Source organism: Alosa sapidissima, chromosome 16 (assembly GCF_018492685.1).
Source record: "Alosa sapidissima isolate fAloSap1 chromosome 16, fAloSap1.pri, whole genome shotgun sequence".
NCBI lineage: Eukaryota > Metazoa > Chordata > Actinopteri > Clupeiformes > Clupeidae > Alosa > Alosa sapidissima.
The window spans coordinates 9306017-9330628 of NC_055972.1; the positions used below are offsets into that span (position 1 = coordinate 9306017).

General features: G+C 41.1%; 2 protein-coding genes across 3 annotated transcripts; both read right to left on the reverse strand.

Moving 5' to 3' along the window:
* Positions 1 to 232: 232 nt before the first annotated feature.
* Positions 233 to 14639, reverse strand: washc2c (WASH complex subunit 2C). Of its 2 annotated transcripts, none has more exons than XM_042065211.1 (32): positions 14478 to 14639; positions 13626 to 13758; positions 13365 to 13529; positions 13178 to 13246; positions 12724 to 12897; positions 12269 to 12362; positions 11917 to 11978; positions 11674 to 11727; positions 11433 to 11531; positions 11247 to 11334; positions 10994 to 11059; positions 10494 to 10624; positions 10131 to 10200; positions 9293 to 9343; positions 8201 to 8383; positions 7270 to 7439; positions 6996 to 7103; positions 6796 to 6894; positions 6521 to 6619; positions 6267 to 6368; positions 5204 to 5373; positions 4974 to 5088; positions 4609 to 4845; positions 4294 to 4488; positions 4066 to 4188; positions 3863 to 3961; positions 3626 to 3706; positions 3245 to 3298; positions 2476 to 2709; positions 1673 to 2251; positions 1233 to 1404; positions 233 to 913 (listed from the first exon to the last, which is right to left on the reverse strand). In XM_042065211.1, exons 2-32 carry the CDS (start codon positions 13740 to 13742, stop codon positions 765 to 767), a joined length of 4209 nt encoding a protein of 1402 aa, XP_041921145.1. In that variant the 5' UTR covers positions 13743 to 13758; positions 14478 to 14639; the 3' UTR covers positions 233 to 764. The 2 variants fall into 2 exon arrangements, with proteins under 2 accessions (XP_041921145.1, XP_041921144.1); XM_042065210.1 differs by having other exon boundaries at positions 234 to 913; positions 7270 to 7442.
* Positions 14640 to 14821: 182 nt separating this feature from the next.
* On the reverse strand, positions 14822 to 22189 carry alox5a (arachidonate 5-lipoxygenase a). Its single transcript, XM_042066280.1, has 14 exons — positions 21928 to 22189; positions 21464 to 21662; positions 21255 to 21336; positions 20751 to 20873; positions 19464 to 19570; positions 18093 to 18265; positions 17835 to 17981; positions 17441 to 17644; positions 17115 to 17201; positions 16688 to 16866; positions 16329 to 16450; positions 15961 to 16061; positions 15428 to 15598; positions 14822 to 15293 (listed from the first exon to the last, which is right to left on the reverse strand). Exons 1-14 carry the CDS (start codon positions 22075 to 22077, stop codon positions 15114 to 15116), a joined length of 2025 nt encoding a protein of 674 aa, XP_041922214.1. The 5' UTR covers positions 22078 to 22189; the 3' UTR covers positions 14822 to 15113.
* Between the last annotated feature and the right edge of the window lie 2423 nt (positions 22190 to 24612).

The window sequence follows — 24612 nt, forward strand, 5'->3', positions numbered from 1 at the left end:
GGCTTTTCTCCTTTCCTTTCTTTAACATCAATCATGTTAAAAGTGACCACTGCTGCCCACACCCCTACCACAATTACTCTTATATACTGCATTAAAAATATTTTTGTTCAAACCTTTCTTCAAGTGGATGATGACATTGCATTTACATACAACAATTAATTAATTGAGGCTGTACATTGACAGAAGATATCTATATATTTTTCATAAAATATATATATATATATATATATATTTAGTTTTCAAAAATCAAATGCCACGTGCAGCATTACAAATCTGAACAGCTTGAAGTTTAAAAAAAACAATGAACATTTACAAGAAAAAGAAAAAGTCTACAGACAGTGCACACAAATGTAAGAGATTTAGCAGTCCAATATTATGGCACAATCTGATACAAGAGTTAAATTTAAAAGTAACATCATAGCAAAATGTAAGTTCACAGATCAATGATTCATTTATATAAATGACATATAATCTATCTACATAAGGTAAAATTCATGCTTAAAGTGCAGTCATGATGTGTATTACAACAAATGGATCATTTACAGAATGGCAGTTAATTACTTTTAAATAACCTGTTAATCTGATGAGTCTACAAACACCATTACAATGATTTCTTTTACCCCCTCTGGCCAATATCTTAAAGGATGTTATTGATGGAATTATAAATAAACTAACAGTGTTAATTCAGTCTCTTCAACCCTTATTTTGTCCTCCACAAAAGCAATTCTGAATAACATTACATTTGAGGCCTTAAAAAAAAAAAATCAGTTGCCCCCTAGGACATTTAGAGGGTCATCAAACATACTGGAGCTGGAGTCCTCTGCTGAGCTAGGGTCAAAGGCAGGCTGCGTCTTCTTGGCTTTGGAGGGAGGCTTTGCTGCCGGCTTAGTGGTGCCAGGTGAGAAGATATCATCTACACAGACAAATGTGGATCATCACTACTAATAATATCTAGGCTACATTACATTACATAACGCCTCTTTAATCTCTTTTTTGCACATGGAATGAAATCATTTTTCTCTCCTATTGTCTGGCAGCCTAGTGCCTTGTATCCTTTTTACAGTAGTTTTACTGACATTGGTTTCTGAATTGACAAAAGAATTCTGAGTAGTTTTTTCACCTGTTATTACAGACGTGTCAAGATCAATGCACTCAATGAGGCTTATTCAGAGATTCAATCAAAATGACTTTTGATTTTTGATTGAATGACAGGTATTTTCATCAGTACTCACCCATATCATCATCAAATATGGATTTGGGCTCTGCTTTCTTCTTAGACTTTTTCTCCTTTGGTTTTGCTTTTGGAGTTAAGTCAGCAAAAATATCAACATTGTCATCAAACAAGCTTGCATCCAACGACTTTTCTTTCTTCTTGGGAGCTTTAGGAGTCGTCTCAATTTTGTCCTGCAAGAACACAAACTCTTAAAGTCTGCAGCTTTACAACACCTCAGACACATTCAAATGTGGGACAGGACAGTAAACTTGTAAACCTGAAATCTATGTGAAAGGCACTGATCCCAGTTAACAATGGTTTCTTTGCCATTACCTTAGTGCTCCCATCTACAGTTATCACCATCTACTGAATCAATACCTCAGTGGGAAAACTAGGACTTCCATAATTACATTAAACCGAGTAGCACAATTCTAGAGGTAATAGCCAAACTCTACATACCTGGAAAATGTCCTGTTTTGTAGAACTGCCTGCAGCATTTGAGTCTTTAGTAGCTGAAGCTTTACCGATGCTTGAACCAATTCCAAACAGGTCATCTTCATCCTCATCCTCCAGGAACGGAGTTGATGTGGTCTTCTTGGAAGACTTCTGCTTCCCCAGGCCAAAGAGATCATCTCCTTGGTCATCAAAAATGGAGGGAGCAGAATCTTTCTTAGGCGCGCTGGTAGGCACCTCTGCGGGAGTTTTCAGTTTGGGTTTGGGCGAGGGTTCCAGTTTAGGTGTGGAGGCAAATAGCTCGCCAGAGCCAAAGAGGTCATCCCCATCGTCAGCCACCGCCGTCACCGGGGGCCTCTTGGGCCTGACCGCCGGTGCAGAGTCCTTCTCCGGAGGGGTGGCTGCCGGCAGCGAGAAGGCGGGCAGAGGCGAGGACGCGCTGGGGGTGGGCAGGAAGGAGGCAGCGGCCCTGCTGCTGGAGCTCTCCTCTGGGCTGTCGTCCCTCCGGTCCTCCGAGCGCTGGGCTGCTAGCTGCCTGGCTGCCCTGGTTTGGGGGCGTCGGCGGACTGCCCCCTTGGTGCGACCCTGAAAGGGTTTACAGGAGGAGGTTTCAATCTACAATGTGCATCACCAGTGACCAACACACCAGTGCTGCTCTTACTCCAAAACATTATATACAACCATTAACTGGAACTAGTTTACAAATCACGTAGTTGAAAAGAATTCAACTGCATTAAATAAAGTAGCATCACAGACCCCCAACCCATCACCCTCAGATTGAATACACCTACTGTGCTCACACGACCCACCTTGTTGGCACTTTGTAGTGTGTCGACTTGTGCGGGGCTGTCAAAGCTCACGGCAGCCTCAATGGGCGTGTGGGGCTGTGTGGGCGCGCTGGCCAGGCTTGGCAGCGGAGACCTGGGGGAAACACTGGAGGCGGCGGATGGGGAGGGCGCCAGGCCCGGCAGAACGCCCACAGCTCCGGGGATCCGCGGCACTGCTCCAGGCAGGAGGCTGGCAGGGTTGATGCCCAGGTTAGCCTGAAGTGGAACGACACAGCCTCAAGTTAGAGCTCAACCACAGTTCTCCGCCACACCTGCTGTGCGCGTGCTGAGAAAAACACTGCTCCTCTATGGCAGGAAGAGAGACCTCTGTGCAAGCTGAGCTCTTTTGCAAATGGGGCCTGATGCCGTAGAAAGCTGCTCTAATCAGAGTAAACACACCAACCATTTTGTATGTGTATTATTTATGTGTCATGCTCTGATTCAAGGAAGTGCTATGGAGGAAAATTAACAAGTTGAAGAGAGAGATAAGACAGCCGTGCCAAAGTTTTCATCTGCGAGTCAGGAGAGAAGCGAAAGTTCACAGGAAGGCATCCATATGGTGCAGCAGAGACTACAAGAGCGAACCACAGTTAAGAAGTCTTCCTTGCATTTTCATGGCAGCAGTAAAGAAGAGAGATTTCAAGTCCAGGGAAAATGCAAAACGGGTCAAAAGGAAGGAGGTTGAGACAACCAGAGAAGTTTAAGAGGATGGAGGCGTAGAGAAGACTTTGGGTAAAAAAAGATGAATTACTTGAAGTTTTCCAATCCGAGAGGAAGGCCCTTTAGGTTCTACTTGCTTTGCAGGCTGCAGTGCAATAAAAGTAATAACACTATGTTAAGTATACGGTACATAAAATGGTACACAACCTGATTCAGGTGACAATTTCATGTTTCCTCTTTTTCAACAACATATACACAAGACTGAGACCTACAAAATATTTTGTTAAATCCTGCGGTCACTTGGCAATTTCTATCATTTATAACAGTACAATGAACCTACAATCCATTCTGGACGGAACTGTTAATGTAGGTGTTAGGTGGAAAACCAACTGACAAATGATTTCTGTGACTATGATCAAGAGAAGAGGCTTAAAACTACCAAATGCATATTTGATATTTGGCTGACCCTTACATCATTTTCAGATGATGTGCCACTGACAGGTTTGACAGACGATTCTTCCTTCTGAGGTTTAACTGGCTTCTCAGCAACCTTCTGAAATTTGGGGATGACAGGGGAATTGTTACTGTGTGTTAACACAATTGTCAGCATCTCTGACAATGCCATTTCACAGCACTCAGAATAATAGAATCCTATTTGGTGTCCCGGTCTGTGTAACTGATAGAGATAAATGATAGAGAGTTCCCTTACTGGGGCTGCTTTCGACTTGGAAGAGGCAAAGAGGTCATCCTCGTCGTCATCCCCAAACAACAAAGGAACCGCTGGCTTCACTGATGCAGGTAAGGGACTCTACAAAAGGGACGCCAAAATAGACACAGTGACTTTTCTGCTTCATGACACCCTCGGTCATATCTAATTTTCCATCTATCTTATAAGTAGATACTGTGGCTCACAGGGGATTTGACGGAGGTGGCAAAAAGGTCAACATCTGGGTCGTTGTCCTTCTGCTGTGTCTGACTGAACAGAAGCTCCTCATCCTGAAAAACTCCGGTGCTCTTGTTGCTTGACCTTGGCTCCTGAGGTTAGAGGTCAGAAAAACGGTGAACAATCACTACCAATAAAAACATCAATTTCACTAAAACTCATCCAATACAGTAGCCCAGGACAGAAATGATACTAACCTTGAGTGTGTTTTTGGTTGCTGGTTTGATAGACACAGACACAGACAGAGCCCCATTGGTCTCATCCTGATCATCATCATGATCATCAAATAGACTTAAAGCTGTTGTCTTTCCAGTCTTTACTAGTGGTGGAGGGCCTTCTTTACCCAGGAAGTCATCGCTATCGTAGTCATCCTCAAGCGAAATCTTGCTCGGCTGCATCAGTTAAGATCAAGATTAGAGTGCCGTCTACTTGCAGGTTTTTCGCAAACTATAATTGGCTATTAGCGATTCTATTTCAGTGTTTTAACTTTCTACATTAATTCCTTGTCTCACCTTGAGAGCATCTGGCTTCTCGCCGAGCACGTCGATTCCCCCAAACAGACTGACTGCGCCAGCAGGCTTCTTCTTAACCTCGTCGGCCTCCTGGGGCAAGGACAGCGGTGACTGCGGGAGCTGTCCAGCAGCCGCCACCTTCTCCTCAGGTGCCCTCTCTAGCACAGATGCCGGAACCTTCTCATCTGGCGCTTTCCCAGCGGGCAGCGAGGGGGGCGCTGGGTCAACAGCAGCCACCTGGACCACAGAAGACAGACAAAGACACGGAGCAGGACTCTTCAGCTACAGCTCACACACACACACACACACTCACATGTCTGTCTATTAGGGGAGGAGATTGTAATGCAGTACCACTCCCTACTTACTTTTGGACTGGTGACAGTGTTGTTATTAGCGGGTTTGAAACCAAAGAGGGAGTCCTTCTCATCATCCTCAGTTTCGTCTTCAAACAGCAACGACACTCTCTGGGGCTTTTTCTGACTACACAGACACAAAAGAGAGACACGCCCTCAAATGACAAGCCTGCATGTTGCCATATTTTTTAGAGACTCTCTGCACTGGAAGTGCTTTTATCACACAATGTGGTCAGACTGACCTTGACTCCTTTGTGGCAGCAAACAGGTCATCGCTATCATCACTGAATAGACTGATTTTCTGTGTTGCTTTAGCAGTGGGCAAACAGGAGGGGGCACTAACGCTTGTCTTCATGCCTCCAGACTTCTCCTCTGGCTTCACCAGAGCTGGGGTAGAGCTCATCCACTGATCCTGGAACACAGAAGAGCACAGGGGAGACAGTTCCATCAACACCTTGAGACAATCGTTAAATGTAGCTGCCTTGAAATGAGACTTTGTCTATGATTTTTAGATGTAAAAAACACCCCCTACCTAATTAGTCAACCGATTTCTGCTTAATTATACTCTGCGACTTGTAAATTAAAAGGCCCCCTATGCAATATTTTCAACTTAATAAAACAGTAATCATTGTGATGGTTAAATGATCAGTTGTGGTGAGAATGGCGGCTTTCCCTGCTCCCTTTACCGTCTCCTAGCGGAAAACCAGCCTTGCAAGATCTACACTAGAGTCCCGGCAATGTCTAAATCAGGAAGTCCCATGAGAAGCGAGAACAAGCGAGAAACACAAAATAGTTAAAATTCTCTGGACATACAGTACACACACCCCCCAAGCACTAGTTAGCCATGCCGGCTAGCTATTAGATGGATTCATTCTTTAGATGTTCATCATGGCAGAGCCAGGGAAAAGACCAAAAAGACTGTATGGGAGCTCCATAGAGAAAAATGTGACAACAGAAGTGAGAAATCGGCAAAGAAATGACTGGAGTTACAGAAGGACCCTTTAATTAGCAAATAGTGCTATTAACACCACTTCAGCCGTAGGCTAGAGGCAGTGCAGTACCAACCAAAATCTGGAACAATTTTGTCAAATCTCATCTAATGTGGAATTTGGATTTTTAAGTTTTATTTATTTTGTCCTCAGGGCCATACTGTCTTTTTCCACATTCATTATTAAAAGAACAGTGTATACCGAAATATGAGATGTACAGTACTGGTTAGCTGTAGTGCTTAGTTGCTGCTTCACAGAGATGATGAATTGCATTTTGCATTTATGTTCCATGCATAGACATTTGTGTGAAGCATACCTCATCATCACTGAAGAGGGATGAGGAGGCTTGTTTTGACACCTGCTTTGCTGTTGTTGGAGGCTGAATGGATGTGGGCTTGGTTGCTGAAGAAAACAGATCCTAAGAGGGAGAGTGGAAGCAAATGAACCAACCAACAGACAAAAAAAACATTAAATAAGTATAAAAAAATACTTATTTAATGTTTATTTATATCTGTTGGTTGGTTCATTTAGCATATCTGTTTGAGCAATTCCAACTTGTAACATACTCACCTCATCTTCGTCATCAAATATTGAGGAGGCGGCCTTGCTGGGTCTGGCTTGAGTGCTGGGTTCAGGCTTGGACTGGCTCTTGGTCATGCTCGGAAAGATCTTCCAGGACAAAAAAGCCAGACCATTACTCAGCAGGAGGATAACCGTGTAAAATACATCTGCTTATTTTCTGCTCCACAGCCCATGTCTGTTTCTGAACTATTTACACAGTACTGTAAGTCTAACATATCATCTTGAGGCATGCCTGATGGATGACAAAGCTCGTCTTGGCCTACCTGTGAGTCCTCGTCATCAGAAAACAGACTTCTACTACTCTGAAGCTTCTTCTCCACTGGCTTGGTGACCATTGGTTTGATGTCCACAGGAGGCTCGTTCTGAAACAACAGGAGTAGGAAAAAAGAAACTTTTATTTGAAATGTTGTTTCAAGAAAAGTGGGTTGAGAAGGTGAGGTGAGTTGCAGGGCTGCCATCAGACCTCGGATTTTTCAGACTCCTCACTGGTGGATGGCTGGCGCTTTCTTAGCCCCTCCACTAACAAGCTCTTAGTGCCTGGACCAAACATGGAGATGGCACCAGCAGGCAACTACACACAAACAAACACACACACACAATCTAGTGAATTTCATCAAAAGAAAAATACTTGTTGGAGGAGACACCAAAATCACAAATCACAGCGTGCACAAAACCAAATGCCTACTGCTCCTGTGCTCAAATGAGACTCAAATGGCCCAAAGGAAATGTCTGACTACCTTCTTCTCTGGGGCTGGAGCCTTGTTGTCTTGGTCTTCAGGCGGCTCTTTTCTGCTGGGCTGGGCAGGAGCAGCACTTGAGCCCTCACTGAAAATGTCCCCATCATCATCATCACCGTCCTCACCCCCGAAGAGATCCACTGCTTTCTTTGATTTAGGCTTCTCTGCCTCTGCTGACAGCAAACAGAACACAGTTTGCCACCAATCACCCAAAAGCGACTATTAATCAGTGTGCAGGTATTAGCTATTTGCCTATCTATCGGTATCATCCGATAGATCAACATCCGCTAGCTGCCTGTGCCCTGAATGCACTGTAAAAAAAAAAAAATAACAATTTCTGTGGACAGCCCAGGCTCCAAAAACAGCAAGAAAAACAACTTGGTCCAACCTGAACCATAAAAACATAAACTGTTCCAAGCCAATCACCGCCAAGATGCGTGTTTAGGAGAGTTTCAATTGCACGGGAGGGAGAGGGGAGAGAGTAGCGAGCTAGATCTCGGTTTTGTCTGAATGTCAACAGAAGTGAATTGGCACGCTGAAAACTGCTCAACTGCTCTTTTCAATATATTTCTGCACAGAACCGCTCGCATGAAACGCTGGGTCACATTTGCAGCACGATTCAAGCGACGTGGTTATGGCAGAGACAGTGTGGTTAGTTAGTCAGAGACAGTGTGTAAATAGGCCTAACAGATAGTTAGGCCTATTTAAAAACGGAACTTTTCAATTGAACATTTTAGCATTGTGTTGAATGAAAATTCGGACGATTTAGCGTTTATTGGTTTTTAAATCCTCAAAATCAGTATATCCGTCTTTAAAATCCCATATCGGTTGGGCTCTAGTGATGACATTTCCCAAGGCACAGCATTGCCTCAGGGGCTGAGTGCCATCTCATTGTCTGTAGACTTGCATTAAGACACAAAGGGACACTCACTCAGGCTTGGCTTTTTAAGAGTATTCCCGCTGAAGAAGTCATCTTCATCATCATCTTCATCAAAGAGCCCTCCCGCTCCAGTTGATCGTTTCTCCATTGGTGGTGGTTTAGGCTTGAACGAGTCGCCATTCTCTTTGCTCTCAACAGAATCAGAGTCATTTGGAGAACCAAAAAGGCTATTTTCTGCAATAGTAAGAACATAATGGTGATTACATTACCCATGGTCATCAAGACACTTGTGTCATCTTTAAAACATTTATATTTATCACCCAGAGAGAAGAAATACTCTTTTCTGATTGGCTGATGGGGTGGGTATGTTCTGAATAACGGGACACCTATGAAATAGATCTGGTAAAAAAAAAGTTAATCACTGCTCCATATCAACAGAGACTTTCTAATGTGGAGACACACAACTCAAAAAATACTCCATAGAAAAGCATGAGGCTAGTTTGTCACGCCAATATGGCCGTTGTCTACACATATCCCACCCCTTCCTCGGCAAAACCTCGACATGTGAATACATTGAGCCAATCATATGGTGTGTTGTGAAGACATCGTGCCAATCATGTGTTGTGATCTCGCCGCTGGAGCAAGGTTGGTGTGGTGAAGCCTTGCGCACGCGCAGTTCTGCCGAAATGGATGCCCTACGAGTGCCCAAAAAGCGTTGCTATATGGCCGCCGAGTGGAGGGACTTGCCTAAAAGGACCTTGATATCAATGTTACTATGATTCACAGGCAATCATAGTAGGATGATGGTTGAGTCTGGAAGCAGGCTTCGCAACAATGGAATCAACTGTCCACCACTCATCACTGTTAGGGCCAAAGAAAGTTGTACAATAAACCGTCCAAGTCGGCTTCTTTGTAAATGGAACCGCTTGTTTCCTTTGCGTGCTATAAAGGCATGATTATTACCTATAGTGAAAACCGGGTGATAAGCGGGATAACAGCCTTCGAGGTGTCCCGTTATACTGAATTGATGGCCGCGGCGGAGACCTCGTCTATTAATCCCGTATAACGGGACACCTCGGCGGCCATTATCCCTTACATAAATTCTATCTAATCCATTTTTGAATGATGTCTGATCTACCATACCTGGAAATTCAGGCACTGCACTGGAAGGTATCTTCTTAGATTTGACTGGTTCTGTAAAAGTAAAGAAAATCCCTCATCATCAATGGCACTCATCATTCTCTACAATGGCAGTTTAAATACCCCTCATATTTAAACATTTAGTCAACTATGTCAGTGTTTCTCAAACTATAAGCCAAGGAGACTGCTGGTCCGCAGAGCTGCTGAATCAAACTACATTCAGTGCCTCGGTCACAGGAACTACGGACCAATAAAAGAAGAAAGCAAAAGTTCCCCAGGTCAAATTTGCTAATTTGGAGTCACCAAACATAGAAGCCTAACACTGAGTCAATGTGGCTGCACGAGAGAAACTGAAACCACTCAAGCTGCACACATTGGTAGGCTAAGAAGTAAATGGAAGTAGATTCAAACATTCAAATTAAATTTATACAAAAAAGCATGTAAAAATGTTCTCCACCTGCCAACCAGTGTGATGCTTGTACGGTATGAGGATAACTTTCCAAAACAATGACTGATGTCCACACCCATATAACTGCTGCCATTGTTTTGGTAAGATTCTCATGCAAGAATCATGCAACCATGCTTGCGTTGGCAATTAAATTGAAGCATTTTACATTAGTGAAGGAGGACTGAAACCTGCACATCGATAGCCTAATAGATAGATAGCCTTAGGCTGGGGTGGGAGAGTGCATGGGGGAGTGTGTGGGTGGAGCCAATTTCCAGGCCTACAGTTATAGAAGTGTGAGAAAATGTTGAGCAATGCAACACGTACTCATCTTCAGAAAAACAGAGCTTATCTCTTAAGTAGTTGTGGCAAGATGAGAAGAATGTGGTTATTAACCTGTGGTTGGTGCTGAGCTCGGGCCTCTAACTTCTGGTTCCTGCCTAGGAGCCTCAGAGAACAGATCTCCCTGAAAGATAGAGTAAGATAACAATTATGGCAGAGCATTTATTTGAATTTGAAACTTTGGCATCCAAAAATACAATATTGTGTTTCATTCCACTTTTGACATGTTGGTAGTCCGCTCTTAATGACGTGCAGAATGTTTTCAAAGTCAATGACTAACCGTGTTAAATACTTGTTATTTTAATACTGATCAAAATAATCGTTATTATGATTTTAGGCAGAGTTGGGCAGCCATAGCATCAACAGAATTGACCTTTTGATACACCGCTGATTCACTGAGATTATACATTCTTGTACCTCATCATCATCATCAAACAAGCCTTTGCCACCACTGAAGAGGCCACCCCTTCCCCCAAATGGTGAGTAGTCATCATCCTCCATTTTTGGTGGTTTGAAGATCACGTCGTCGTCGTCCTCCTCCTCCTCAACTGTGGAAACATTGAGTGGTGAAATAACATGACTCAATATATCAAAGCAATGTTACTGCTACTTCAAAATATCAGTAGTGTCTCTGGTGTGCTATGGAGAACCCTATAGTGTTAATTACTAAGGTCTTTTTCAGAAGAAAAGGAAAAGCAAAATCACATAAGCACACTTCTCATTTCTCTGACTAATTTCAAAATATTTCCCCAAAGAGGATTAGCCTGTGCAGCTAACCCTTGGGGCTAAGCACTATATATAAAAGACTATTTCTCCTGAGGACTGCAGAAGACTGGGGGGGGGGGGGCAGCTGCCACCAAACCTAATGACCCAGTCTAGATGCTGTGGGCAGAGGCACAGCATGCATGAGGCCCTACCCTGTGGACGAGCTGCTTTGCTTGCTTTACTCTTCTTCTTAGAGATGGAGGAGATGGATGATGACGCTGAAGTGAAACAGCATACAAACACAAACAAAAAGGACAAAACAAAACAAAAACAGACCCGTCTGTGATGAGATGACAAATCAGATGGAAGAAAGACAGCCAACATTGTCCAGCCTAAAAGTCTGTAAATGGCAACTGGATCATGTAAAATGGTTGAAAAGGGGGCGAGAGGTCTATTTATACCAACCTGCACGAGCTGGCTCAGGCTTATTGGTTGGTTCACCTTTGATCCTGGCGGCAAGCTCATCAGCAAAGGAGGATGGTCCGGCTGAAGCCTAGCATTGACATCAAAGGATATGCTATTGATTTCTACCTCAATTTCAAAACATTAGTGAGAACCTGACAATGCAGACACCTCTCTAAAAACACTCACCTTTCCTTCACCATCCTCCTCCTTGTCAGATTCACCAAATATGTCAGAGTCCTCTTCTTCATCATCATCATCCTCTTCATAACTTAAGATAGAGGGCTTCTACGAGGCACAACACACAAAAGAGAAATTAAATACCATTGACCTGACTAACTTTTAATAACAACAGCAACAACAAAAACGAAGTAATATAAACAGCTAGCAATGATCAAACTATGATCAAAAAAAACTTTGACAGACTCACTTTCTTAAAGCTGCCTTGACCATCTTCTTCTTGGTCAAAGTCCTCATCTGACTGCTGTTCATTAAAACACCATGAAGAATTTCTCTTTGAAGTGTATTAGTTTACACTGATTTATATTTCTTTAACAACACATTATTAGAGCAAAGACTGAGAGTTTACGGACTACAGAAAAACTGAACAACAAACATCAAACCAGTGCATGGACGGAGATGTGGAAGGAAGAATGAAAACAATCAGACTCACATCTCTATCCTTGTCCTCCTCGCTTTCTGCCACACTGTCCCGATCACTATCTATGGACATTTCTGAGGGGGGACACAACCTTGTTTATCATAAGCTAAAGATAGTCAGATTTTTTAACCACACCTGAATCCAATTATGAAATGTTTAGAATAATAAGGGAATGACAACCACTGTGCATGATAAAGATTTCCCAGGAACAGCCAACATAAATCATTTTGCTCACATAGTGGGGATCGTGCCATCATGGGCAAAGTTAGCCAAATAATACTGGACAGAAAAACAGTGATGAAATAAACTGCATGTCTAAATGCATTTAACCTTTACAAACTGGCTAAAAAAAAAAAAGAGTTACCTTCACTTGAAAGATCTCCAAGCCCCACATCATCAGTCTCCATGAAAAGCTGAGAACCAATCAAATAAGGCAATGGTCTGTCTACATACAAATCCTGAAAAAGAGGGTACAAATTTCAAGGTGGAATTTGAGAGTAAAGAAACATTACCATTATTTTTGAAAGTATAATAAATGACCCCTTTTTTCATCTCATCTTATCATCTTTTTTGATCTCATTCAGACATACAGTAAGAGGCAGATGTGCAGGTTGCAGACTGTAGCAAAGCAGTATTCAAATGCCAGAACAATGGGTTACTCCGAACAAATGCATTTTGGCATTACAAATTTGCGTTGATATGATATGAAGTATTCTGACTCATATAGATGACTCTGGGTTAGGACAGTCAACCTGATTCATTTGTTTATCAAGGTCTACACACTACAGTACACACCATGAACAAAATTAGGTGTTGTACCTTGGGTTCCAGAATGGGTTCCACACGATCAGTGGCCTCCTCATCCTCAGAGTCTGAGTTGCCAGCCTTAATGTCCAGCTGTTCAAAGGCAGATTCCAGCACCTGCAAACCATAGTTCACCGCCTCCTGCACCTTTGGGATCAGCTCAGCCTCTTTCTGTTCACGTGTTTTCTCCTTTAAAAACAAAGAGGAAAATTTGACTTTAGTTTAGACATATCAACATGTTAAAATATAAGGTAACATTTCAACTTTGCATCATATATTACAACACCCCTTAGAACTAGCTGTTGTAATGTAAGCATGGCCACTTGGGGCTTATTGCTGACATAAACATCTGAGTAAATATCAAATGTGTAAGCAACTTGAAACTTTTGCAATTTTCTGCAATATTACAACTTATCAATTGAACACCAGGATGCAGGCTAAAAAAAAAAAAAACCTCTTGATAACCTACTTGCTCAGACGGTCTCTCAGGGACGTCAGGCTTTGCTGGAGGTTCTTCAATCTCTTCATCATACACCCTCTGGATAAAATAGAAAGAGATGGCTCAAGGTTAAAACACAACTTTTACTGCTCACACACACACACACAGACATTAACTTCTCAAAAGTATAAATTACACAAAAACAAATTTACATTACATTTTCAATGAACTGTGTGTTGGAGAGCATGAGGAAATCATTAAAGACTGTATGCAGGCAGCTGTCTGTTGCTTTCGTGTCACAAATAAGTCCATCAAGCTGTTTTTCAATCTCATGGGTTTTTGACAGCATCCTTTGAGAGAAGTCTTGAAGAAAAAGGAACAGCTGCAAAAAGACAAACATACGTCGACCTCTACACCACAGTAAGAAGGCATTTCAGTAAGTTAGAGCTTGTGATGGCACATTAGAAGAATATGTTACCCCTGAATCTGCAGCCAAAGACCAGTTTGCACTGTTTTTGCGCATCTCCTCCAGCGTCCAGGGTCTCTCCCAGATCTGCTTCTCCTCACCATTATAATTACTGGGTCCGTTTTCCATGGTATCGGAAACAGCACTAACACAGTGAACGAAATTGAAAATAATAAAGGACATCAACGAAGGTACATAAGTTAAGAGGCTGCTCACTGCAGACTGAGCCGGTAAGTTCTACACGCTGGCACCATTTTACACAGTGCATTATCAAGCTACTTTTGTAAACGGAGGGTAGAATTATACCGGTCATGCACACAGGGCCTAACATCATCGGTTGTTACCACTGAACTAGAATTATTCAATAAAATAAACCAGAAGATGCCAGAGTCCGTTAGCAATAACAAAGACAACGGCACACAGCCTAGATCTACTCGTGTTTACAGAGCAAGTACGTGACATATGCGCCTCAGATTTCAGCAAAATCTCTGTAATAGCTACCTAATAGCGTCTAATCTACAAAAAGTGACCGTGTTAAAAACTCTTCCAGCAATGTCATCAACTACAAACGAAAACGTTAGCTAAACAGCTTGCCATCAAGCTTGCTAAATCTATAGTGCTACACTTGCCTAGATTCCAGGAAATGTTTCTTTTCGTGGAGGATTTGTGTCTGCACATAAAGGAGTCTTGCTTACATTTTCTACTTCGACTTGAGAAAAACGTTAACTGTTATCAGAGGACGAAGTTACAGCCTGCTAGCTACAGCTAGCAACTGTAGCTAACATTAGCAGCTAGCTGACATCTTCAGGAATAGGAACTATTAACTATAGACAGTCCACGTAAATTTATTTGCAGATCACTCACCTCTGAAGCGTTTTGGCACTCAGTGTTCTTTTATCTTCTTATATTCTAAATTAACATGAACCTGCCTAAGATAGCTGCGAGACAGCTCGATTTTTGACATGTAACTTACTCATTGGTTTCTGTCTAATCACCCATGTTCTTTCTGCAGGGAGTCAGCTGATCAAAGTCACCTGATTAACGTACGTAAAGAACGCGAAAGTAGCAAGCAGTTTCTCTCTCAGGCATGAATTGGGAATTTAGGAAGTTTATGAGGGAGTTCATAGTCTCTGCAAAATAAATTAATAATGCTGATGATGTTATAATGACTACTACTAGGCCAACAGAGAAATTATTGGAGTTTAATGGAAAGTGAAAAGAAGACATTTATTGTGGCAGAAAAGAGACATTTATTGTGGCAGAATTCAGACTACATTATCAAGTAGCCTAGGCCTACAAGTGCTCTTCAGACTACATTATCAGTATTGTATGTTTAAAGATATATGTCATGTTAATACATAATACATACATTTTAAATAATAATAATAATAATAAAAAAAAATTGCCATTGCTAAGGATAAATGATTCACACAGTGCTGCTATAGGAAGCTAAATTACAACAGATTCCAGAGGTGAAAGTGGGCAGATCATGTTCCCATTTTAAACTGCTACACTGTTTGGAATCCTGTCTGGAGATAGATAGTAGTATGGCAGCTTCTTCCCCTCATTTCTGGCCTTCACAACTCGGGAAAATTCTGCGAGTTTCTTGCGGAAGTTCTCCATAGCAGTCTTCACTGGCTTTTCAATGAAGTGCTCATCAGGGTACATGCCTAAAAACAACTGGAGGAAAAGGTATTTGATTTATCACTTCTACAGTATGACTTTCAACTCAGGGCCAATGAAGCCATCAGTAAATATACATGTTATTCATGCAATTGGTGGCACTGCAATATATTCTGTTTGGCTGTTGTTACCTCATCATCCTGGAACTGGCTCAAGGCCCACACGGCCCCCAGATGCCAGCAGGAGCGGCCGCGGTCAGGTAGGCTCTCCATGACATATTGCACGTTGGCCTGGCCCTTCTTTGTAGGGGTGGGTTTGCGCATGGTCGACGGCGCATTTGGAATCCAGGAGCACCAGTCATACTGCCACGTAATAAAGTACACACTTGATTAGTATTTAACTGCTTACTGGTCTAAAATTGGTTATGATACTATGTTTATTCAGTTGATTCATCACTGAATCCAAATGCACTATCATGATGTCAAGATTACGTAAAATGAGTTTGTGCTGTTTATCTTGTTTTCTTTGCTACACAATTGCTTCACTCACACAAATCAAAGGGGCACATTTGGATGTATATAATGCATTGATGCTAGTCTCTGAACAAAGAGGAAGAGTAAAAGGTTGACCGAGGTCATTGCAAGATAGGTTGTTTTGCACCGTGTGTTAATATGTTCCATGTGTTCATTATGCATGGCAATTGCCACAATGTTAGTTACTCTACCTGCCCAAAGTTCACTGCAGCATGTTGTGCAGAAGCGGAGAAGATCACAATAGTAAGGTATTCTGTCAGTTCCTCCCTGGTCTTCAAGGCCTTTGGAAACTCTACAATGAAGTAAAGGCTTTGAGGTAAGTAACATAAATTCACTCACATCAATAAAGTATCTATCTATCTAACATCACTGCTAATGTAACAAGGGAAGGAGGACAAGTGTTGCAGACAGAGGGAGTTTTTGAGATCAGCAGGAAGTGTATTTCTGCTACAGCACAGGAAACTACTTCAGTAACTTCCCTATATTGGTGTAATCTGCTTGCAAGTGAACGCAAAGGCCTTGAGAGTATTGTGTGGTGTAACAAGAGATTTTGACCTACCACAGTAGTCAAAATCTTGCATTCCAAAGCTGCAGACGTCTTTCACAAATGCTTGAATTTCTTCATCCTTCTCCAGAGTCTCATCACTGTCATAGTATATGGCCACTATATCTGCCACAAAACTGTGCCGCATTCAAGAGTTAGTTTCTATACACCAATGGATACCTTTACAGTGTGCTGGTTTTGTTGCATGCTTAATTTAGGTCACATTTTGATAGTAGTGCTGTAGAGAGATTTCAACTCAGCAGTCATAACAGAAATGTAGACAATGCTATTTTCGATCTGGTTAAACACACAGATGTAGTGCCATAGTTGAACACATAGCGTCCTGTTGGCTTCATCTATATTTAGCTGGTTACCTTTTGACCATCTCCCAGACCTTCATGCCGTCATCCCTGTAGAAGTAGAAGGGGAGCTCCTCCTGGCTTTCCACTCCCCGGGCCTTGATGCCCTCTGGGAACAGGAGGGTTTTGTATTTGAAGTTCTTCATGGCTCTCTGGACCAGTTCAACATGGCCCCCTCCTCCTGTTCCATTGGCCTGTCCAGACACACATGCAAAAGTATATATATACTCTTTTGAACCCGTGAGGAAAATGTTATGACATAGTGAACTACACTAACAGAGCTCTACGAGGCCTAGCCCATGTCCCAGTGGAGAAAGTACAGGAAAAAACAGACAGTGTGTCTGAATACCTTGTCGGGTAGCCTGGCATGCTGGAAATAAATGATTAATAAACTGATTGTACAATAAAGCAGATGTCTAGGACCCCACAGGTCTGAACAAACCTTATCAAAGAGGCCACATTCACAGATCAGCTGCTCCCGTGCCTTGGTGTTGATGGCTATTGTGAACCGGATGTGTGGAATAAGCAACTACAGACAAGAGAAATCACACAACAGTACAGTTTTAATGATGCCACTTAAGATTAAATGTGATATACTGTTCATAAGACAACATAAGATACACATTTCCAAGTAACATGTGGATGTTCTGTGTGTTCACTTTCATGGTAACTATTAAAATGTGTGGTTATCATATTATTCATTATGTTATTCTTGGGTATGATACATGTTATGTTACACATAGTTAGAATTGACTGAAAGATAGGAACCTTGTAAACTGGGTGGACAGCTGGGAGTTGACGAAACATGGCAATTCCAAAGACCTCAGAGATCAGGTGAGTGCGCAAAAGGTGAGTGACTGTTTGGTGGACATGGAAATCAGAGGAGCGCACCCATATCTTTGCCAGCAACCAGTCATATTCATCATCACTTGGGAGAAATATGGGATTGTCCTCACCAGGGACCTGGTGCAGCTGCCAGGAAGTATTTAGGTTATGTTGGCTTTCATTGACATTGTGTGATGATGTCTTCACAACGTAATGCTATGAGGGCCTTTGAAATAATAATCTATGACATTTTTAATCAACTAGAGTCACTGTTACTGGTTTACATATCACATCATCACCAGTATCTGCAGTGGTTACAGTTATTTAATAGAAATACCTGAATGGCCAATGGCATTATTCTGTTCCGTATACTCCTGTACAATAAACAGATTGGAGCAGCCAAATACTGCAGAGTACATGGATCTGTACCGTTTGGGGTCACTCCATCCATTACCTCGTAGTCTGCAATATAAATGTTTCCGGCCTGCAAAAAGTAAACATTTTAGTTTATTTTGCCCTCTCTAAATTCTCAATCTATCTGAACAATGTTTCATAACAGACATTGATATGAGGCACAGGGATTCCATGTTCTTGCCTCAACCTCCTCCTCAAGAGTCATGTCCCGTTCCAGGCAGTCCTGCACCATTTCATTAGTAACTGGGAACTTGTCTGGTATCTTGTGGCATTTCTCGAGGACAACAGGGTTGCATCCATTAAGGAACTGGTATCCAAACATGAAGTCTTCTTTCCAGTGTTCCATAACATATTCTATTGTTGAAAGAAAAGATGCCTGTATGTGGTTATTTACATAATTTATATCAGCATGAATATGTGAAGGCACAGATGGTCAGAGGTGTCAAGTAACGAAGTACAAATACTTTGTTACCATACTTAAGTAAAATTTTTGGTATAGCTATACTTTACTGGAGTAATTATTTTTCAGCCAACTTTTTACTTCTACTCCTTACGTTTTCACGCAATTATATTTACTTTTCGGCTTGTCATCGTTAAAAAAAAAACTATCCAGATGAATCGTGCCATCCGGATAGAGTGAATTTGATTGTGGTTGGATGAGAAGTAAGCTACAGTATAAACACCATACCATTCCGACACCCTGTTGGTTTGTACGATCCATCACACCTGCACATGACACAAATCACGTCCCCCTCCAACAAGGGCATAGAAGTATGTAGCCAAGTAGGAACATGTCCGTGGCAGAGACTCAAAAGAACTCGGGCAAATTGTCCCAACCAAGCACCAGTGAGGAGGTTGGTAGCCAGGAAGACCAGTCAACCCTTTTAGATCCCTGTACTAAAATGCGTTCATTTTCAATGGGCATATATGCGCCTGAAACAGGTAGCCTAGTGCATCCCAAATGTTTCAACATGAACATTTGAATATTATAGTCATTACGGCCTTTAGAAAAAACTTTTTTGGGGGAGGTGGAGTAGTGCACTAAAGGGCCCTTTCCTGTTCCTTTGTGGTGGCCTAAGCTTTTGTCCTTAATAGCATTTTTCTTTTACTTTTATACTTTAAGTAGTTTTGAAACCAGTACTTTTACACTTTTACTTGAATAAAAAGCTTGAGTTGATACTTACTACATACTTACTACAGAAGTCTTTTTAAACCCTAGTTTCTATACTTCTACTTCGACACCTCTGCAGATAGTTGAAAAGACAGAAATGTCTTGAGATAGAAATGTGGTGAGATATCTACGCAATATCTTGTGTCTTTGAAAAGATAACAATCTATAAGCATGCTGCATGCTTTGCAACACCAATGGTAGTACCAGGGAATATACATCTACAATCAGGTACTAATATGAGAGCGAAAAAGTGATTGTATATTCATTATTCTCGCCAGTGTCACCACAATAAACAATTGTAAATGTACAATGTTAGTAATAATTGTTATTAACATTCTCACTTTTGTCATATTGCTAAATCATACAATCATTCCATCTTACCTGAAATGGTGTTCTTGATCCTCATAAATATCTGCTCAAAGTCAGCAAGGTCCTTCCAAGAGGTCTGGAACATATGCATGAACTGGTTCACATACAGATTCTCGATTCTGTAAGAACATAAGGAATGACAAATACATTAAGAATGGAATATTCACACCTCACAGTCCAATCAATTCCAAAAAGTTAACATGAAGGTTATTCACATTTGTGAATACATTTGCAAATCCCATGTTATTTCAATGCAATATTGCACTGAAACACATTGTTTTCCAAACGTCAAGTAGTAAATCAAAAGTGAACCAAAAGTGTTAACAAAAAAATAAGTGATTAAAATCAACCATTTAACAGTTGCCCTTGGCAGATTCCCCTCGGCCAAAGTCAATAGTTAATGCTTTACCTGTGGTATTCTACAGTCGCATCCACTCTCACCGTTGCACAAAGCACAGTTTTCATTCATCATTACTAGTCCATCATAGTTTCTCCTAGGGTTTGTTGTCTCAATATTTGAATTTCAGATTTAATATTGCGTATCATTTTTATTTATTTTTTGCCTTTATTCAGGTCAGTGAACAGCGACAGGAAGTGATTGGGAGAATATGGTAGACACTGACGCTTGTACTATGAAATTTACATCAGGTCAGGTCAAATGAATTTCAGAATGACATGGCAACTTGTTTTGAGTGATATAAGATCTGCACAGTTGCATTTCACTTTATATAAAATATAAAATGTATCAATTCCTACTACTGCCTTACCTCTCACAAGTGTAAAGGTTGATACAAATGTATAAACCATTTGAGGTTTTATCATAAATGTACATGAGCAAAATATGAGACATTCATATGGACATTAGTATCATGTTAGCTTTTGAGTTTGTATACCAGCATTTTCTTGCATTCAGTTTGCTGTTGTGCATTTCCATAAGCATATAAGGTGATAGCAATGCAAACTGAAAGAGATGAACAAGCACTTCATCATTGAAAGAAATAAATAAGCACTTCATCTTAGAAAAAATGTAACACCTCTATTTCTGTTTAAACCACATAACCAGTCATTTCCTCCGCTTAGTATCTGATATATTCAAATGTTTCTTTCAGGCCTCAGATTGTGCTTCTGATGATGCTTCTGCTGCCGCCAGCCACTAGAGAGTCTTCAGTCAAGCTGAAACAACTGCTGGTACACAGGAATCATAGGATGCAAATGTAGGTACTCTGCAAAATGATTCCCTTGTCTCTCTGGTAACAGTATACAAGCATGCAGCCCCTCACGTTGGGTGTATCTACTTACGCTTTACTGTAGTTCAAAACGAAGTCCACACCCTTCTCACTGTCAAACTGGATGTCACGGGGGAGATCTCTGTGAGCTTTGGCGTCAATGCTCATCGGAAACCCAGGGTGCCACTCTTTCCATCTTTGGGATTTAAACATTGTAAAAAAATGTAAATATCAAATCTAAATAAATATACTTTAGAAACCTCATCCTATACACAACATATGTTCTTATGTCAACCACACTTATGTTCTTGTATCAATTACAAATGCAAAATACACTACATTGTGCAAGAGTCTCTTACACCAATTCAACCACAACTGAGTCATGAGGAAGTATTCCTTTGAGCCTGCCAATTATTAAACCTCATATTGTACTGTTAACACTCCTAAGTCAGGTAAAGTTCATATACAGATGATATGTAAAGCTCCTTTTGGAACTCTTTCTTCTGACATTGTACCAGTTATCTGTTTCAGTAATAGTTCTAGATAAGGACACTGATGTCATCACATACACACCCACCTGAAAAGCTTTTGCCTGGTTTCCAACTCTTTGCGTCGGTGTTGCTTTGCTGTCCTGGTCGTCTCATCCTGTGGCAAACGAGCTACACACACACACACACACACACACACACACACACACACACACTCATATACAGTGCATTCACAGTTTTATGTTGTCAGCTAGGTTACATGGCCCTAATGTAGAACTAGTTGTTGGAATATACATACCCTTTCCATCTCTGAGTGACACTTCCTTGTCATCCACTAGCCATCGAAAGCAGGGGAACTCGATATAATCTCCTGTTGGGGTCTTCACGGTGATGTATCGGCAATACCAATCATCTTGGAACCAATATTTTTTCTTCTCAATTTTGACCAGTTCAATGTCACCAAGGTTTTCTCCAACCTTCACATCATAGGAGTCAACCTAAAATTGGGTGTTAGTTACAGTGGAAAGAAATGACTATCACAAAGGTTTATTTCTAATGGGGATGGTAGGGGTTATAAGTAAGTATATACTCTTTATATTCTATGTTGCAAAGAATACCAAAGAAGCGTGCTAGCACTCTTCCTCTTTTTGGTCAGCTTGCATTCTTCCCCTTCTTATAAATAAAGACCTGAAGAACTTTTTAGGTGCACTGCAAGATAACCTATCAGTTGTTAATGTTACTTTAAAGAAGGCCAGTACTTACTGCCCCCCTTTCAAAGTCATTGTAGAGGGGTTTATCCAGCAGAGTCCTCTCACTGCATCTCTCAGTTCCAACCAGGGTGATGTAGATGTAATCATCGGTCCCCGCAAACCACTGGCTCCCCGTGGCAATGGTCACAGTGTAGGTGGGCATCCTCGTGAACACTTCCAAGATTCGATTTCTGCTTTGCGGCTCTCTTTGGTATGCTGAGCACAGCTAGATCTCTCTCGTCTTTTAGGTTTTCTCCATCAGACTGAGCACAGACCACACACACCACATGCAAATGTACAGAGGTCCCAGGCTCAAGCCCCTCCCATGCATTTCTCAAGGCCAACAAACAACTTTCTGTGTCACACTGCAACACAAATGTGCTGTGACCTGTCTCTGCAAAATACTTTATAAAATGTCGCTTGAAGGTTAGTCCTCAATTTCTTTGGATAAAACCTGTTAAGTTCATCACTCACATCTGTCCTACTTCTATTAGTAGTATTATTATTCCCCAACATGAAAAACACTTTGAAAAACATAATGAGTTTCAGCAGTTTTTTTTTGTGCCAACTCTTTGTGCCTTCTTTTGCAAATAGTAGTTGTGTGTCCAACCAAAGAATGTACAAATCCAGTAAATATCTCATGTCATACTTGTCATACATGTCATGATGTGTAGTGCCCTGGTTTGAGACAAGACAGCACAACTTAAATCTGCATGAATGATATAGTACTCCAAATCCCCGGCTCATACAGGCATCTGTTCATTACAGTGAGTACACGTATCTTACCATGCAAGGGCACACACACAAGCATGCAACAGTATGACCACTGTTGATGTATTTAACAGTCAAATAAGTCACACCATACAACAGCATTTAGCAAACAGTCAGGAAAATAAATGCAAATTGGAGACTGGCAGCATGTTTCCTATGCCTGCAACATCAACTAACATGAATAGAGGAGTTAGTACATTCCTGGGCCAGACGACTAGGATAGATAACAAGAATGAAGTCCACAAAACCATTCATGTATAGCTAAGAAATCCGGATATCCAGATAAAATCTCAAAAGCCGAAACTTGGGCGTTGTAATTGATGATCGACTTAACTTCTCTGAGCATATAGCTTCTATTGCAAAATCATGTCGGTTTATGCTTTACAACATTAGGAAGATCAGACCTTATCTGACACAAGATTCCACACAACTTCTTGTTCAGACCATGGTCATCTCTAAGCTGGACTATTGTAATTCACTATTAGCTGGCTCACCCGCTTGTGTAACAAGATCATTACAGCTGATTCAAAATGCTGGAGCATGCCTGGTCTTCAATCAGCCAAAGAGGACACATAACTCCTCTCCTAGTTACTCTCCATTGGCTCCCTATAGTAGCCAGAATTAAATTTAAATCTCTCACTTTGGCCTATAGGACACTAACTAGATCTGCTCCTAGTTATTTTAATTCAATAATCAAGCCTTACATCCCCAACCGCCCACTGCGGTCTTCTGGTGAGCGTATGTTGTGTCGACCAGTCATGAAAACTGGGTCTAATTCCAGACTCTTTTCTTCAGTGGTTCCATGTTGGTGGAATGAACTGCCCAGTGCTCTCCGTTCCTGTGGTAGTTTTGGGTCGTTTAAGAGGGGTCTAAAGACATTCCTATTCAACATATACTTAGTTGTTTAAGCGCTTATGTGTTATGGTTTATATAATGTTGTTTTATTTTAATTGGGCTGTTAATTAATTTGACATTATTGTTTATTATTGATATTCTCCTTAATGTAGTCTTAGCATGTCATTGTTTTTATATTATTGATTGAATTGACATTATTGTTTTATTATTGCCTTTCCCCTTTTTTACATGGCTTTTTATTAGGCTATTGCTTGAATTGATATTATTGTGTACTACAACTATTCTCCTTACTATATTTGACCTACATTTTAATCTGTTCCCTGTTCAATTTTAAATATTATTATGTTGTTTTGTATTTATGTGTCGCTTTGGACAAAGGCGTCTGCTAAATCCATAACCATAAAAAAAGGCATCCTGTGAATGTTAAACATCACCAGAATCAGTCTTATAGTAAAATCTTTCATACCTCATGCTCAGGGGTGGACAGTATTAAGTAAATTTATTTGATTACTGTACTTAAAGGAACCGTATGTAGGATTTTGGCCAAAACTGGTACTACAATCACTTTCAAAATACTGTAGAGCGGTGTACACCGCAGATGTGGTAACTAGAGCAGAGCAGGCCACCCAGATGCCGAAACACTACTGACTTTGTGATTACTAGATAGGTGGAGGGTGGCGGATCAAGCTAAAACACAAATATGTAAACATCAACATCAGTTGAGGGCTGCAACTTCACTTTTTTAAATGACGATATCCTGGCCGGACTTCTGTTGTCAGTGATATAAGTATTTGAAATTAGCATGATTTCCTAATGTCTAGTGACAAATCAGGGCCATTTTATGATTAATTGAATTACATTTCTTACATACGGTTCCTTTAAGTATCATTTTTGAGTATCTGTGCTATACTTGAGTATTAATATTTTTTGAAACGTGACTTTTACTCCATTGACATTTGAAAGACAATTACTGTACTTTTGACTCCACTACATTTGAAATATGAGCATGAAGTATTTGTTACTTTTTAATGCAATAATGCGATTGACCATCTTGAAGTTTTTTTTCCAATAG